This window comes from Stigmatopora nigra, chromosome 17 (assembly GCF_051989575.1).
Source record: "Stigmatopora nigra isolate UIUO_SnigA chromosome 17, RoL_Snig_1.1, whole genome shotgun sequence".
NCBI lineage: Eukaryota > Metazoa > Chordata > Actinopteri > Syngnathiformes > Syngnathidae > Stigmatopora > Stigmatopora nigra.
Window position 1 is genome coordinate 10,892,565 of NC_135524.1, and position 14,960 is coordinate 10,907,524.

At 43.6% G+C, this 14,960-nt stretch overlaps 1 protein-coding gene across 1 annotated transcript in view; it reads right to left on the reverse strand.

Moving 5' to 3' along the window:
- The window catches only part of LOC144210917 (aldehyde dehydrogenase, dimeric NADP-preferring-like), a 35,373-nt gene extending 20,860 nt beyond the window's left edge, over positions 1–14,513 (reverse strand). Inside the window, exons 1-6 of the mRNA XM_077737877.1 lie at positions 14,349–14,513; positions 14,052–14,085; positions 7,047–7,204; positions 6,713–6,944; positions 2,095–2,180; positions 1,463–1,671 (exon numbers count right to left, since the gene is read on the reverse strand). Coding sequence (XP_077594003.1) covers positions 1,463–1,671; positions 2,095–2,180; positions 6,713–6,944; positions 7,047–7,202 — 683 coding nt within the window. The 5' untranslated portion in view covers positions 7,203–7,204; positions 14,052–14,085; positions 14,349–14,513. The remainder of the gene's footprint in view (positions 1–1,462; positions 1,672–2,094; positions 2,181–6,712; positions 6,945–7,046; positions 7,205–14,051; positions 14,086–14,348) is intronic.
- Between the last annotated feature and the right edge of the window lie 447 nt (positions 14,514–14,960).

Here is a 14,960-nt window from a genome sequence, read left to right on the forward strand (position 1 = left end):
ACTTTCTTACCTTACTTATCCATACCTCCTCCATGGTGGCCCGTATGAGGATGGGGTTGGAGGCTGAGGTATTGAGGCCCCAAGATATGGAGACGACCCCAAGGAGAGTTACGCACAAGGATTTGTTTGTTCCGGTCCCAATGGTATTAGAATGGGCCCACAACCCCTGTCTGACCCTCCACCCTGGGGTTGCCCGCACACAGGTGGTATTGCGCCGACATTAAGGGCAGATACGCAATCTTTTGTATCTGCCTGCCACGTGTGCGCACGCAAAAAATCCTCTACCAAGCCAAGCTCCGGTCTTCTTCTCTCACTCCAGATTCATAGCCGTCCCTGGTCACATATTGCAATCGACTTCGTTACGGGCCTTCTCAAGTCCTAGGGTAACACCGCCATACCCACCATTGTAGATCAGTTTTCCAAGGCAGCCCACTTCATTCCCCCCCGAAAACTACCCTCAACCCTGTAGACAGCCGCCCTCTTCACGCAGCATGTCTTCCCCTGCATGGAACTCCGGCCTACATCGTCTCCAACCGGGGTCCAGAGTTCACTTCGCACGTCTGGTCTGCTTTCTGTTCTGCCCTGAAGATCACCGCAAGTCTCTCCTCGGGATATCATCTGCATTTAAATGGTCAATGTGAACGCACTAATCCACAGTTGGAGGCGGCTATTCGCTGCGCTGCCCATTCCAATCCAACCACCTGGAGCGAACGTCTGCCCTGGATCGAATATGCCCACAATACCCACCCTAATGCCTCCTCTAGTAAGTCCCCTTTCAAGTGCTCCCTATGTTACCATCCCCCCTTATTTCCTTCCCTGGAGGTGGAGATTGCCGTGCCCCCCGTAAACCCATGCGCTGTGCGCCTCAAGCTCCCACCGTCCCCCCGCATCCACCCCACCTTCCACGCTTCCCAGATCAAGCCGGTCACGACATAGTCCTATGTACCCCCAAACCCTTCCCACCCCCTCCGCTGATGATCGATGGGGGCCCGGCATTTTTGGTGGAACGGCTTTTGGACGTTCGCTGCCGGAGTTGCGGCCTGCACTACCTGGTGGACTGGAAGGCGTACGGTCCTGAGGAGCGCAGGTGGGTCCCTGCCCACCACATCCTCTGCACGGACCCCATCAGGGACTTCGGACCACGGATCACGTACAACGACCACGGATCATGGACCAGGGACAACGACCACTGATCACGGGCCATGGACAACGACTGCGCCTTTGTACCTGTACATGCCAGACGGACTCCACGGCTACCGACCTTCCCGCTACGGCATATGACCCGCCGCCCCCTCTTGTGCTCGCCTGACTCGCGGACGATCGAAATAAATATATGAAAGAACCAGACTCGCAACCTTGCCTGCTTTCGGGTCCTACACCCACGATCATAACACTGCTCATGCTTTCAATCACAACTTTGGCAATGGTTTTGCTTGACCATTATCATTCACACAACAGTTACCGACAGGCAACTCTGATGTCACAAATCTTGTCGATGTAGCAAGGACTCTTCCCCCCTAACTCCAGAGTCACTGGGGTGAGGTGTTGTGCAGCAGCCTCCATCACCAATTTGCCCACCGGGCTACTTCCAGTGTAGAAGATGTGGTCAAATCTCTGCTTCAATAATTCCTGCGTCTCGAGCACCCCTCCTACAACCACTGGATACAAATCCTACAAATATCAAGAGAGAGAGGAAAAAAATTAAAACTGGTCTCACATAAGTCCAGCATGGACTTCTGACTGCCTGACAGCAAAATAAGAGTATTTTAAAAATATTGAATTTCGTGTTTGTAAAACAAAAATAAAACATGGTTTCCCTGAGGTCTGCATTGCTTGATGATTTTTAAGAGGGCATGTTAGAAACCAAAACAGTTCTTGAGTCTTCTCTCTCTCTCTCTCTCTCTCTCTCTCTCTCTCTCTCTCTCTCTCTCTCTCTCTCTCTCTCTCTCTCTCTCTCTCTCTCTCTCTCTCTCTCTCTCTCTCTCAATTTACATGTGAAGTATAGTTCTTTTGAAAAATGCAAGTTACAATATAAGTTGGAAAATGTTTTTATTTTGTTAATGGAAAAAGAGAACATGCTACAATATTTCATACCTTATCCAAATATAGAGGCAGCAGTCTTTCCAAGAGAGCGGACGAGTATGCAGAAATCTCTGAAGGTTTCACCACAGCTCCATTGCCTGCAGGGTAATGACACTATTCAGTTAATAGGATGATTTTACCAGGAGATAAAGTGAAAATCCGCAAACTAGGGTCAAGACTATTAAAAAAATAATTATTCATTGCTCAGTAATAGTAGCAAGAAGAAGTCAGGGGAGTGGCTTCCACTTGAGAGTTCACCATGGATTTTCACATTTTTATGGACTTAAAAATAATAAAAAATAAATTTAAAAAAACAAATAAAAAAGGAAGTCCCCTCATGCTGTAGTAAAGGTTCACCCGCCTGACTTCATTGCCAGCAGACACGGGCTCGATTCCCGCAGGCTGCGCTATGATTGGGATGTCGGATGCTCATTTGTCCCTCTGCGTGCCCTAGGACTGACTGGCAACCAGTCTAGGGTGTAGTATGCCTTTCACCTGACGACAGCTGTGTTAGGCTCCAGCAACCCCACTATCCTTTCGAAAGATGGTTTGGAAGATGACTGAATGAATAAAAAAAATCGACGATGTAGTGAACTAGCCATAACCGAAGCGTGAAGTAGCAAAGTGTCTCTGTATGTGGAGAAAATCATAGAACAGTTTGAAATGTGAAATTCTAAACCTACAGTTGTGGTCAAAAGTTTACATACACTTGTGAAGGACATAATGTCATGGCTCTCTTGAGTTCCCAGTTATTTCTACAACTCTGATTTTTCTTGGACCAGATACTTCTTTGTCACAAAAAACATTCATGAAGTTTGGTTCTTTTATGACTTTTTTATGGGTTAACAAAAAAAGTGATCAAATCTGCTGGGTCAAAAATATGCATACAGCAACACGAATTAGCAATTTTGGTGACTTAGAAAGTTGTGTCAGTGAAATGAGCTTCATAACATGGCCTCTTAATTTGTGAGTGATTATGAGCTGGTGACTTCTCTGAGGCCATTTAAATAGGGCTCATTGGATGCAAACGCCAACAAACGCTACAATGGGATAGTAAGTAGCTCAGCATGGATTTGAAATAGCGAATCCTTGACTTGAACACGTCAGGAAAGTCACTTGCAGTCATTTCAAAGCAGCTGCAGGTCCCAAGAGCAACAGTGAAAACAATTGTTTGTAAGTATAAAGTGCACTGCACTGTTTTGTCACTGCCACAATCAGGAAAAAAAACGCAAGCTATCACCTGCTGCTGAGAGAAAATTGGTCAGGAGGGTGAAGATTCGACCGAGAATCACCAAAAAGCAGATCTGCCAAGAATTAGAAGCTGCTGAAACACAGGTGTCAGTGTCCACAGTCAAGCGTGTTTTGCATCTCCATGGATTGAGAGGTCCTGCAAGAAAAAAGCCCTTGCTCTAAAAGCGGCACCTTAAGGCTCAACTAAAGATTGCTGCTGATCCCATGGACAAATATAAGACCTTCTGGCGGACCTTCTGGGGTCAGACAAAACAAAAATCGAGCTGTTTGGCCACAATGCCCAGCAATATGTTGGGAGGAGAAAAGGCGCGGCCTTTTACCCCAAGAACACCATGCCTACCATCAAGCACGGTGGTTGTAGTATTATGCTTGTGGGGCTTTTTTGCTGCCAATGAAACTGGTGATTTACAGAGAGTAAATAGGATAATGAAGAAGTAGGATTACCTTAAAATTCTTCAAAATAAGAAGAAAGTTATCAGCCCAAAGATTGAGTCCATGGCGCAGTTGAGTGTTCCAACAGGACAATGACCCCAAACGCGCATCCAAAGTGGTGATCGAATGGCTAAATCAGGCTACAATTAACGTTTTAGAATGGCCATCCCAAAGTCCTGACTTAAACCCCATTGAGAACATAGGTTCAACCAGAAGCTTGCCAGAAGCTTGTGGACGTCTACCAAAAGCGCCTAATTGAAGTCAAAATGGCCAGAGACAAGTTACCAAATATTAGCGCTGCTGTATGTATATTTTTGACCAAGCAGATTTGATCACTTTTTTCTGTTCACCCATAATAAAGTCATAAAAGAACCAAACTTCATGGATGTTTTTTGTGACAAAGAAGTATCTGTTCCAATCACTCTATCAGAGAAAAAACAGAGTTGTAGAAATAACTGGAAACTCAAGAGAGCCATGACATTATGTTCTTCACAAATGTATGTAAACTTTTGACAGAGACTGTAGGTCAACAGGTTATCAACTGAAGATATGATGGATGTCAGAAAATAGAGCTATAGGTAGCCTCATCTACTTAAGTGTTTGTATATGACCTGATTTAAGTTTTGTTGCAGAAAATGTCACAGTATTTTACAGAGCCAACTGATGAACAATGGGTAACAGTTAAACATGTATTGCGGTATCTTAAAAGTACGTTGACAAAATATTGTGTTACAGAAATTGTGAAACACTGGGTATCCAAGCGTTCAGTGATGCAGATTGGGCTGCTGCCATTGACAGACAGTGTATCTGGTTACTGTGGAAGCCAACCCAAAAATTTTATTGCCACTGGCTGCCGCGTGCCATCATGGGAAAAAAATGGATTTTATTCTTGCGCTCCATATGATTGCTGTGCGCGGAGAAGACGAGAGTAGGGCACAATTGGGGACATTGGATCAAAACCTGTTCCAGCTGCTGACCCCTGGCAGGCGCCATAGGTCTCACAAAGCATGGACAAATAGACTTAAGGACAGTTTTTTCCCACAGCCATCAGGACTCTGAACTTGCGGTAGCACGACTCACAATCCCTTCTGTGCAATAATTACGGGGTCAGGTAACATGAAGAACGTTGGGCGGTGATCTACCTCCTGCTGGCTGATTAAAGGTAAGTGAGGAGATAGTGAGGAGGTAAGTAATCTGGGATGGTGGCGCGCACGGGTGCAGCTGGCACTTGCTCTCCAGTTTGGTGTTTTGTTTCCTCAGTCTTGTCATTGTTTGCTAACATCTGCGAGTCAAACTTTTTTTTCCACAGTCGCCAGGATATGGTTACTCTCGGAGGCAAATGCGATATATCCATCACAGCAGATTGCCAACAAACATGCAATGAACCACCGGGATCTGCGTGGATAGTAATAATATCTTGTACATTTTTGTATTTACCTTAACAGGATGTGACTTATAGTTTTATATTTATTACTTTTGGTCTCTTGCCGGAAAAGCACACTTTGTGGAGTAGCACCACCAATTTCATCACAGCTGCTGTGTATGATGACAATAGGCTTTGGATGATTCGATGATGATAAAAGCCTATTTCTGAAAAAAAAGGTTGCTGATTCTAATGCAGACCACTTCACAATTGTGTGCAAATTACTCCCGTGAGAGTTGGAGATCACTTCCAGATGAAGCCAACTACTACATCATTTGCAAAAATAATAAAAGTTATGAACAGAATCGGACACTCCTGGACTGCCACCCACAAGACTCCCTGAGGGACAAGGTAAAATGCCTTCTCCAAATTCACAAAGGTAATGTAGACTGGTTGAGTGAACTCCCATGTACCCCAAAGAACCCCGCTGAGAGTATAGAGCTGATCCACTCGGGCGGCCAGGATGAAAACCACACTGCTCCTCCTGAATCCGAGATATTCCGACTTTAGTTGTGAAAAACATTTGAAAAGTAGTTAGTCACACAAGATAGTCAAATTAGAGCAAGCTCGGTGGGTAGTGATCTTTACCACTGTGAATTTAGACACATCTTTCATCCTTGATTCAGAAACATCAGAGGTAAGGTTCTCTCAGAAAGCTAAGCACAAATGAATCAGATTCTAAACCTATTATCCCCCACTCAAGCAGTAGCTGCTGTTTATACTGGGATATTAATAACCTTATTGAGAATTGGCAAAGGTAATATTTTAATAATTTATGCATTCCAAATTGGTTAATTCTGAAACTTTTCAGAGGGTTGGAGGTAAATGAGAAAATAAAGAAAATGACAGAATGACAGACAGAATATATATAATGATACCAAAAAACATTAAATATATATAGTAGCTAATGCAAGTAATGTTGTATCTCCTCTTACTGAAGGGACACCAATTAGGTAGGGGTACCTAGTAAATCGGCAACAACTACTCAATTAAATTGACAGGAATCCATAATTCAATTTATTATCAAAAAAATTGGTTATCGAGTATTGTCAACAATTAAAGAGGAGTCTGTACCTCAAATTTTATGAACCTCCTTTATCCCTCTGCAACTTATAAAAACAAATGTCATTTTGTTTGTCTTTAAAAATGCATTAGGAAGGATGGATGAATTCCAACTTATAGGATGTAGGTGGCAGCTATGGCTATATTTATCTATCTATATCTACATCTAAATCTAAATCTACGTCTAAATCTACGTCGACGTCTACGTCTACGCCTACGCCTACGCCTACGCCTACGCCTACGCCTACGCCTACGCCTACACCTACACCTACACCTACATCTACATCTACATCTACATCTACATCTACATCTACATCTATATCTATATCTATATCTATATCTATATCTATATCTATTTCTATATCTATATCTATATCTATATCTATATCTATATCTATATCTATATCTATATCTATTTCTATATCTATATCTATATAAATATATATATATATATATATATACCTGCAGCTATCGCTCCTACAAGGGGTATCAATGTCAAGGCCCACGGGTAATTCCAAGCTCCAATTATTAACACCACTCCTAGGGGTTCAGACTGAATGTAAGCCTTGTCTGAAATTGTGAGGAGATTCTTCTCCACCAGACGGGGAGCTGCCCATTCTCCTACTTTCTCCAGAGCGAGGTTAATTTCATTGTCTATTCCGATTAATTCCAAAAGTGATGTATCGTACTGGCTCTGTAAGACATCCAACACATATTATAGAAATACAAGAACATAAAAGTCATAATAAAATTAATGAATATTGCTTGATAGGCCTAATTTTTTGTGTTCACTCACCCTATTGATGTCCTGTTTGAGAGCTGCTGTGATTTCAACTTCCCTCTCACTGACCATCCTCTGCAGTGCCTGAAGCTGTTGTACCCTGAACCCAAGATTGCGGGTTCTCCCACTCACAAAGGCCTCCCGTGTATGTTGAATAAGCTGCCTCTCCATACCTTCAGTAAACAAAGTGAAAAATACAAAAATCTCTTTGTTGTCGACACCAAAAGATCACGTACGAATAGAAATGTATAAGAATGTATTATGCAACAATTTTGTTTTTGACTCCCGGAAAAGAAATACACTTAGGAACAACAGTTCAAACTGAAGGCTATCTGCTACACAGAAGTACATTGAAATCGGGCTGCATCGAAACACCTCAACAAAAACGAGTCCATGGTGTCTTTTCTGAATAAAAGTATAAAGAATACATTTTATACTCCACAAATGGTTCGCAAGTAGAGTGAGCTGGAAAATCAGCTTTGACAAGTAAAAAAGACAACACTTTACATTTACGTTGTTACGATCCCGTCGCGTAGTGCGACGCGATCGGGGGGGGGGGGGGGGGTGAACACTGGTGCGGAGTCGCCGAAGCAAATGGAAAAGGGGAGGCAGATATGTTGCTCTTGTTGCTTGGTTTAATAAACGGGAAAAACATAACATAAACAACTTGGCTTGATTACTTACTACTACAGAAAAGAAACATGAAGCGTGGCGTGGCATCAAGTGAACGGCATGACAAACGTGGAAACACAGGGAAAAAAACCAGACGATCTGCCCAACATTCAACAAACTCATAATGCTTAAATAGCCAGGAAAAAACAGAATCACCTAATTGCCACGGCTGATAACAATCATGACATCATGCCAGGAGGGCCACCCAGCCACTCCTGACGGTCATGACATCATGCCAGGAGGGGCAACCAAGCCACTCCTGACATACGTGACGACCTCATAGTGTAAAAGGTTAATTAGTCTGACTTCGGTGTGGGCAGGCGTGGTCTCAAGTCCCACTGGTGGCGGTATGATTGGGGGTGCGGATGGTCGTTTGTCCCTTTGTGTGCGCTACGGGTAACTGGCGACTAGTCGAAGGTGTAGTTCGCCCAAAGACAGCTGGGTTAGCCTCCAGCAGCCCCCGCAACTCTTTCGATGAATGCGCGGTATGGAGATAAATTAATGAATAAGTTTATGTGTATGTAAGACAAACAGCCTCAAAAAACAGGCAAATGGGAGTTTTAGTCCTAGTGCTTTGTCTTCTTGTGGCCATGGGTCCATTGTCCCCGATATTTGTGGGATTACTGTACTTATCTGCCTACACATGTCAGGTAACAAAACGACTTAAAACACACCATTGTTTGTCATAAACAAATCAGTCAAAACATAGGCTTTGTTCTTGTTTTTTAAAGCATGTTCCACAGTCCACAGACAACCAAACGTACAACATCTACTTATAGGCGGAATGTTGCGCGGTGGAGGAAGCCAGAAAGTCCAGAAGTGCCTGCCTGATGGAAATGGAACAGGCGTCAGTCGGCAGCCTGGAACTCTGGCAAAAACAGCCACAGACGCAAACACAAATACTCGGGAACCAAAACTGGTCGACCAGGAAACTATAACCAGAAGCTCCGCTCACTCTGGCATTGGCCCGCCTACTCTATAACTAGCCAACCATAGTTTGTGTAAGCAATGGCATATCTCTACGCCTGTGAGAAGGCCTTGTCACCAAATCAGAATCTGATTGGTTAAAGCAACAGTTTTATCGATGCTTGCTTTATGCAGCAGAGCCTGCAGAACTGATTGTGAAGGCCTTGTGGCAGATTTCTGACCCTGGCAACAAATAATGACTGAAATGCCATTGGTTAAATGCTTCAATATGAAAACACACCGGGAAGCAGTGCAACCAGGGTGAAAGCAATGAAAAGAAGGATTCATGGACAAAATATAATTAACATCAGTCTGTAATTCAGATATTTCTTAGGCCAGCAGAGAAGGCCCTGAAGGACCTGACGGCACACTACTGTAACAGACAATGGTGTTATTTTTAATTCGTTTTGTTTCCTGACCTATGGCCACAAGAAGACAAAGGACTTGGACTAAAACGTATTTATATCGAAGTCACCAATTATGTGAGGGGCCAGAACGCCGAAAACTGGACGCCAGCCAAAGGAGGGATCCTTGGCGGTCCGATCCCTGGCTCCAGAAACTGGCTCTTGGGATGTGGAATTTCACCTCTCCATTTGGGAACGAGCCCCGGCTAGTGCGTGATGTCAAACAATTACGGGTTGGTATATTGGGAGTCAACACAACTTGAGTTCTGGTACCACTCCTCTCGAGAGAGGGTTGGAAACTCTTCCACTCTGGAGTCGCTCACACTGAGAGGCACCAAGCAGGTGTGGGCATACTTATTGCCCCCGGCTCGGTGTCTGTATGTTAGGGTGTAGTAGACGAGAGTGTAGCATCCCTCCGTCCTCGGGTGGGAGGAGGCACCTGACTGTTGTTTTTGAGTGCATGCACAAAACAGCAGTTCAGAGATTTTGTGTAAAGAGAGGGCGGAGTTGTCAACCAATCACCAGTTGGTGGTGAGTTGGCTCTGGTGGTGGGCGCGGGTGCCGGTGCAGTCCAGTGGACACAAACGTTTTGTGAAGGATTGCAGGGAATGGCTGGCGGAATGTGACCGGACGCTGCGTCGAAAAGACATTTGATCCCGGACGTTTGGTCCCCGGACATTTGGTCCCAGACGTTTGGTCCCGGACGTTTGGTCAACATGACATTTCGTAGAACGGACGGGCCGTCGACCGGACGTTTGGTCGCCGGGTTCGCTCCCTCTTATGAGAGGGAGAGAGACTGTTGAAAGCGAGCAACCAGGTAATCTCTCGCTCTCAAAATTATAATCATGAGAGAGAGTTTGTAATTGCATTGACAATGTAAGAGCATTAATATCTAAATATCGCTCGCTCCCGGCAGTGTACATGCTATTCAGCGCCGGATTCGCTCGCTCGCTCCCGGCAGAGCAGAAAGTTTACTGTTGGAAGTAATCAACCAGGTACTCTCTCGCTCTCTAAATTATAATCAAGACAGAGAGTTTGTAATTGTATTGACAACATAAGAGCATTAATATCTAAATATCTATTGCCGTGTGTGTACATGCTATTCAGTGCCGGATTCACACGCTCGCTCCCGGCAGAGCAAGTCAAAACGTTTTTTCACCCCCGGTACAGACAAACTTGCCTCTTTTATACTATAATTCTTCCAAGTTAAACACATTATCAATGAGCTGCCATTCAAAAGTTTGCCTACCACTGGTATAGAAAAATTTGCTTCTTTTATACGATGATTTTCCCAAATTAAACATATTACCAATAGGCTGCCATTGACAGCGGTGGACGTCCGGCTACCATAGATGGCGGTGGACGTCCGGCTGCTATTGACAGCGGTGGACGTCCGACTACCATAGATGGCGGTGGACGTCCGGCTGCCATTGATAGTGATGGACGTCCGGCTGCCATCCATTCTTTTTGACAACCGTACGTCCATCCCCGTCAATCCCAGCCGGACGTCCACCGCCGTAAATGGCAGCTTATTGATGAATGGTCCGCGGACCGTAGTTTGAAAAACTGTACACACATGCCAATACGAGCCAATCCGGAGGCGGGGCGAGCATGCGAATCCGGCGTTGATTAGCATGTACACACACGCCATTTGGATATTTAGATATTAATGCTCTTACATTATCAATGCAATTACAAACTCTCTCTCTAATGATTATAATTTTGAGAGCGAGAGGTTACCTGATTGATCGCTTTCAACAGTAAACTCTCTGCTCTGCCGGGAGCAAGCAGGCACTGAATAGTACACACATGTACACACATGCCAATAGATCTGCTGGGAGTGAGCAATATTTAGATATTAATGCTCTTACATTATCAATGCAATTACAAACTCACTGTATCTCTCATGATTATAATTTTAGGGAGAGATTACCTGGTTGGTCGCTTTCAACAGTCTCTCTCCCTCTCATAAGAGGGAGCGAACCCACCAAACAAACGTCCAGTCGACGGCCCATCCATTCTACAAAATGTCTGGTCGACCAAACGTCCGAGGACCAAACGTCTTTTGCCGAAACGTCCGAGTACCCTGGAGGGGTCCCCTGTCAGAAGGAGTTTCAATTACTATCTCCCAGACAGAGCTTCTCTCATGTTTGGGAAGACGTGGGGGACCCCTCTACCGACCTCTCGGCTTTTTTTGCTGAAGTGGCAAGCCGGAGCTACTGCCTGAAGATGGTCGGTGCCCATCGTGGAGGGAACCCCAGAAACCGCTGGTGGACACTGGCGGTAAGGGATGTCGTAAGGCTGAAAAAGGTCTACTACTGGGCCTTTTTGGCCCATGGGTCTCCGGAGGGAGCTGACAGGTACCGGGTGGACAAGCAGCACATGGCTCTGGTCTTCTCTGAGGCTAAAACCCAGGCATGGGAGGAGTTTGGTGAGGCCATGGAGAGCGACTTCCAGGTTGCCTCAAGCAAATTTTGGTCCATCATCCGGCGTCCCAGGAGGCGGAAGCAGTGCACAGTCAACACAGTGTACAGTGAGGATAGGGTGCTGCTCACCTCAACTCAGGATGTTGTGAGTCAATGGGTCGAATACTTTTAAGACCTCCTCAATTCCACCGACACACTAAAAAAAGCTTAAAAATCTCCTTGGTGGATGACATCTGCCCAAAATGTCTAAAGGCTCTAGATGTTGTGGGTCTGTCTTGATAGACACGCCATTGCAACATCCCGAGAACATCTGGGACAGTGCCTCTGGATTGGCAGACCGGATTGGTGGTTCCCCTTTTTTAAAGGGTGTGTTCCAATAATAGGGGAATCACACTCTTTAACCTCCCTGGGAAGGTCTGTTCTGGGGTTAGGATTTCGCCCAACCAATCTACATGTGCTTTGTGGACCTGGAGAAGGTGTTCCCCGGGGAGTTTTGTGGGGGTTACTCCGGAAGAATGGGTTTCTGGAACCCCTGAAAGGCGGTGTCGGGTCCCTTTATGACCGGTGTCACTCTCGTCCATTTAGCCAGCAATAAGTTGGACCTGTCTCCAGTGGGGGTTGGACCCCGCCAGGGCCGCCCTATGTCACCGACTCTGTTAATAACTTGAATGGACAGAATATAGGCACAGCCGTGGTGTTGAGGTCTGGTTTGGTATTGTATCCCAGCTTTTTGCAAATGATGTGGTTTTGTTGGCTTCATTGGGCCGTGATCAAAACTATCATTGGAACAATTTGCAACCGTAATGAACGAAAGAACGGATGTCCCAGTGGGGGGAGGGCACGGGACTGACCTCAGACACGCTGGGGAGATTATGTCTCTCAGCTTGCCTGGGAACATCTTGGGGTACTCCTGGAAGAGCTGGGCTTGCCTGCATTACAGTCTTTTGACATATGTATAGCTGTAATATTTAATAAATATACACAATTGTACTATTTCTGTGTAGGCGTAAAAACATAGTGTTAGTTATAATGGGGGAATCCTACTTTGGGCTTTTCATGTAAGGTCCTAATAGTTAAAAAAGACGAGCAAGAAAAGACCCTTTGTAGTGACAGATTCATTTATAACATACATTCTGAAGTCTCGCACGAATGGCTTTGGGCAAATTCAAGACTAGAGGAAACTGATCGCGTACTCGTCATTAATGTGACTTAAAAAACGGCCTTTGATCTCTTACTGTCTTAGCCCCACATCTATATACAACTTGATTACGCTGAAAGGAAGAAAGTGTGTGCGCAATCACGGGTCTTCCTTTCTAGAATTTGGGGAAGGTGAACTGCTCGAGTATCTTGATAACTAACTTTTTGATGTTTTTTTTTCCTGGGCAGCCAGGCTGAGGAAAATAAATGAAACAAAAAAAAGAAGGAGAAACAAAATAAAAAAACAACCACAAAACAAATTTATTTAAAAAATAAAGCATAAACAATTATATTCAAAAAACAACCCAACAAAGAAAATAATTTGAAAAACGAAGAAGAAATAAATGACTGCCTGGCAGCTGGTTAGCGTGTCGGCCTCACAGTGGGGGACCTGGGTTCAAATCCAGGTCGGTCCACTTGTATGGAGTTTGCATGTTCTCCCGGGAAAGCATGGGTTTTCTCCGGGGTACTCTGGTTTCCGCCCACATTCGAAAAGACATGCATGGTATACTGATTGGACACTTTAAATTGCCCCTAGGTATGAGTGTGAATGGTTGTTTGTCTCCTTGTGCCCTGCAATTGGCTGGCCATCAATTCAGGCTGTCCCCCGCCTCTGGCCCAAAGTCAGCTGTCCAGCAACACCCGCAAATCCTAATGAGGATTCAGCGGTTCAGAAAATGAGATGAGATGTGAAGAAAAAAATAATTCAAAAAAACAAGAAAATAAATTAATTTGAAAAACGAAGACAAAAAAACTTCAAAATACAACCCGAATTTTTTTTCTTTTCAATAAACAAAGAAGATAAATACATAATTAAAAATAATAATAATGAACAACACCAAAAAATTAAGGAATTTGAAAAAAGGAGTTTTGAAAAATAATTAATTATAATAAGGACACCAAAATGTAATTAATTGGAAAAATGAAGAAGAAAAAAAATATTCAAAGCACAACCCACGGAAAAAAAATTATATATGAGGAAGAAAAAAATAATAAAAAAACAACCCCATGAAATTAATTAATTAGAAAAATGGAGGTTTCAAAAAAGAATCAACTGAAAAAACAACTTCCAAAAGAATGAATTTGATATACGACCAGGGCTTTTTTAATTTTTAAGATAAATGGAATAAGCTTCCGTAATCATGTTCTCTTGCTATGAAATAAAGAAAACACAAGTAAATAATTAATTAAAAAATATGTAAATAAATGAAAATGAAAGAAATCAGAATAAATACATCTAGATGAATAAACATTTGTACACACAAGATAAAAAGTGCGTTGTAAAGTGTTATATGAATTCCTAGAAGTAGGCTGTGGGGCTAAATACCAACATTAATAGATAAAAACTAACTCACCGATATGCAGGTGAAGTAATAGTCTTTTTATTGACTGTGGAAAAGGAATAGTAGAAGATATTATATCAGAAATATGCAATTTCTAATGGGCTACATAAATAAATAAATAAAACACAAGTAAATAATTAATTTTAAAATATGTAAATAAATGAAAATGTAAGAAATCAGAATAAAAACATCTAGATGAATAAACATTTGTACACACAATATAAAAAGTGGGTTGTCAAGTGTTCTTTGAATCCCTAGAAGTAGGCTGTGGGGCTAAATACCAACATTAATAGACAATAGCTAACTTACCGATATGCAGGTGAAGTATTCGTCTTTTTATTGACTGTGGAAAAGGAATAGTAGAAGATATTATATCAGAAAGATGCAATTTCTAATGGGCTACAGCTTAGTTGAAGAACAGAATGAGGCTTGTTCTTCGCGGTACCCACCCCCTGTTTTGAGATACACTATGAGTAAAAGGAACTCTATTCAGGGAACAACAATTCATTCATTCATCCATTCATTTTCCGTACTGCGCATCCTCGGAAGTTTTGCAGGGTTTGCCGGAGACTATCCCAGTTGCAAAGGCAGTCTACACCCTAGACTGGTCGCCAGTTAGCCGTAGGTCACATAGAGAGAAATGTAGATTCACACTCACAATCACACCACCACCAGCGGAAACAGAGCCTGCACCAGCCCACACTGAAGTCAGGCAAGTTTATCACTACACCATCACATGGCAGGGGAAAACCAAATCTAGGTGCTCAAAGCCTGTGCTAACCAGCTGACTGGTGTTTTCACAAAGATCTTCAATTGTTCCCTGCAACAATCCAACATCGCATCCTGCCTGAAATCTTCCACCATTATCCCTGTCCCTAAAAAGGCAACCATTGACACCTTGAATGATTATAGGCCTGTTGC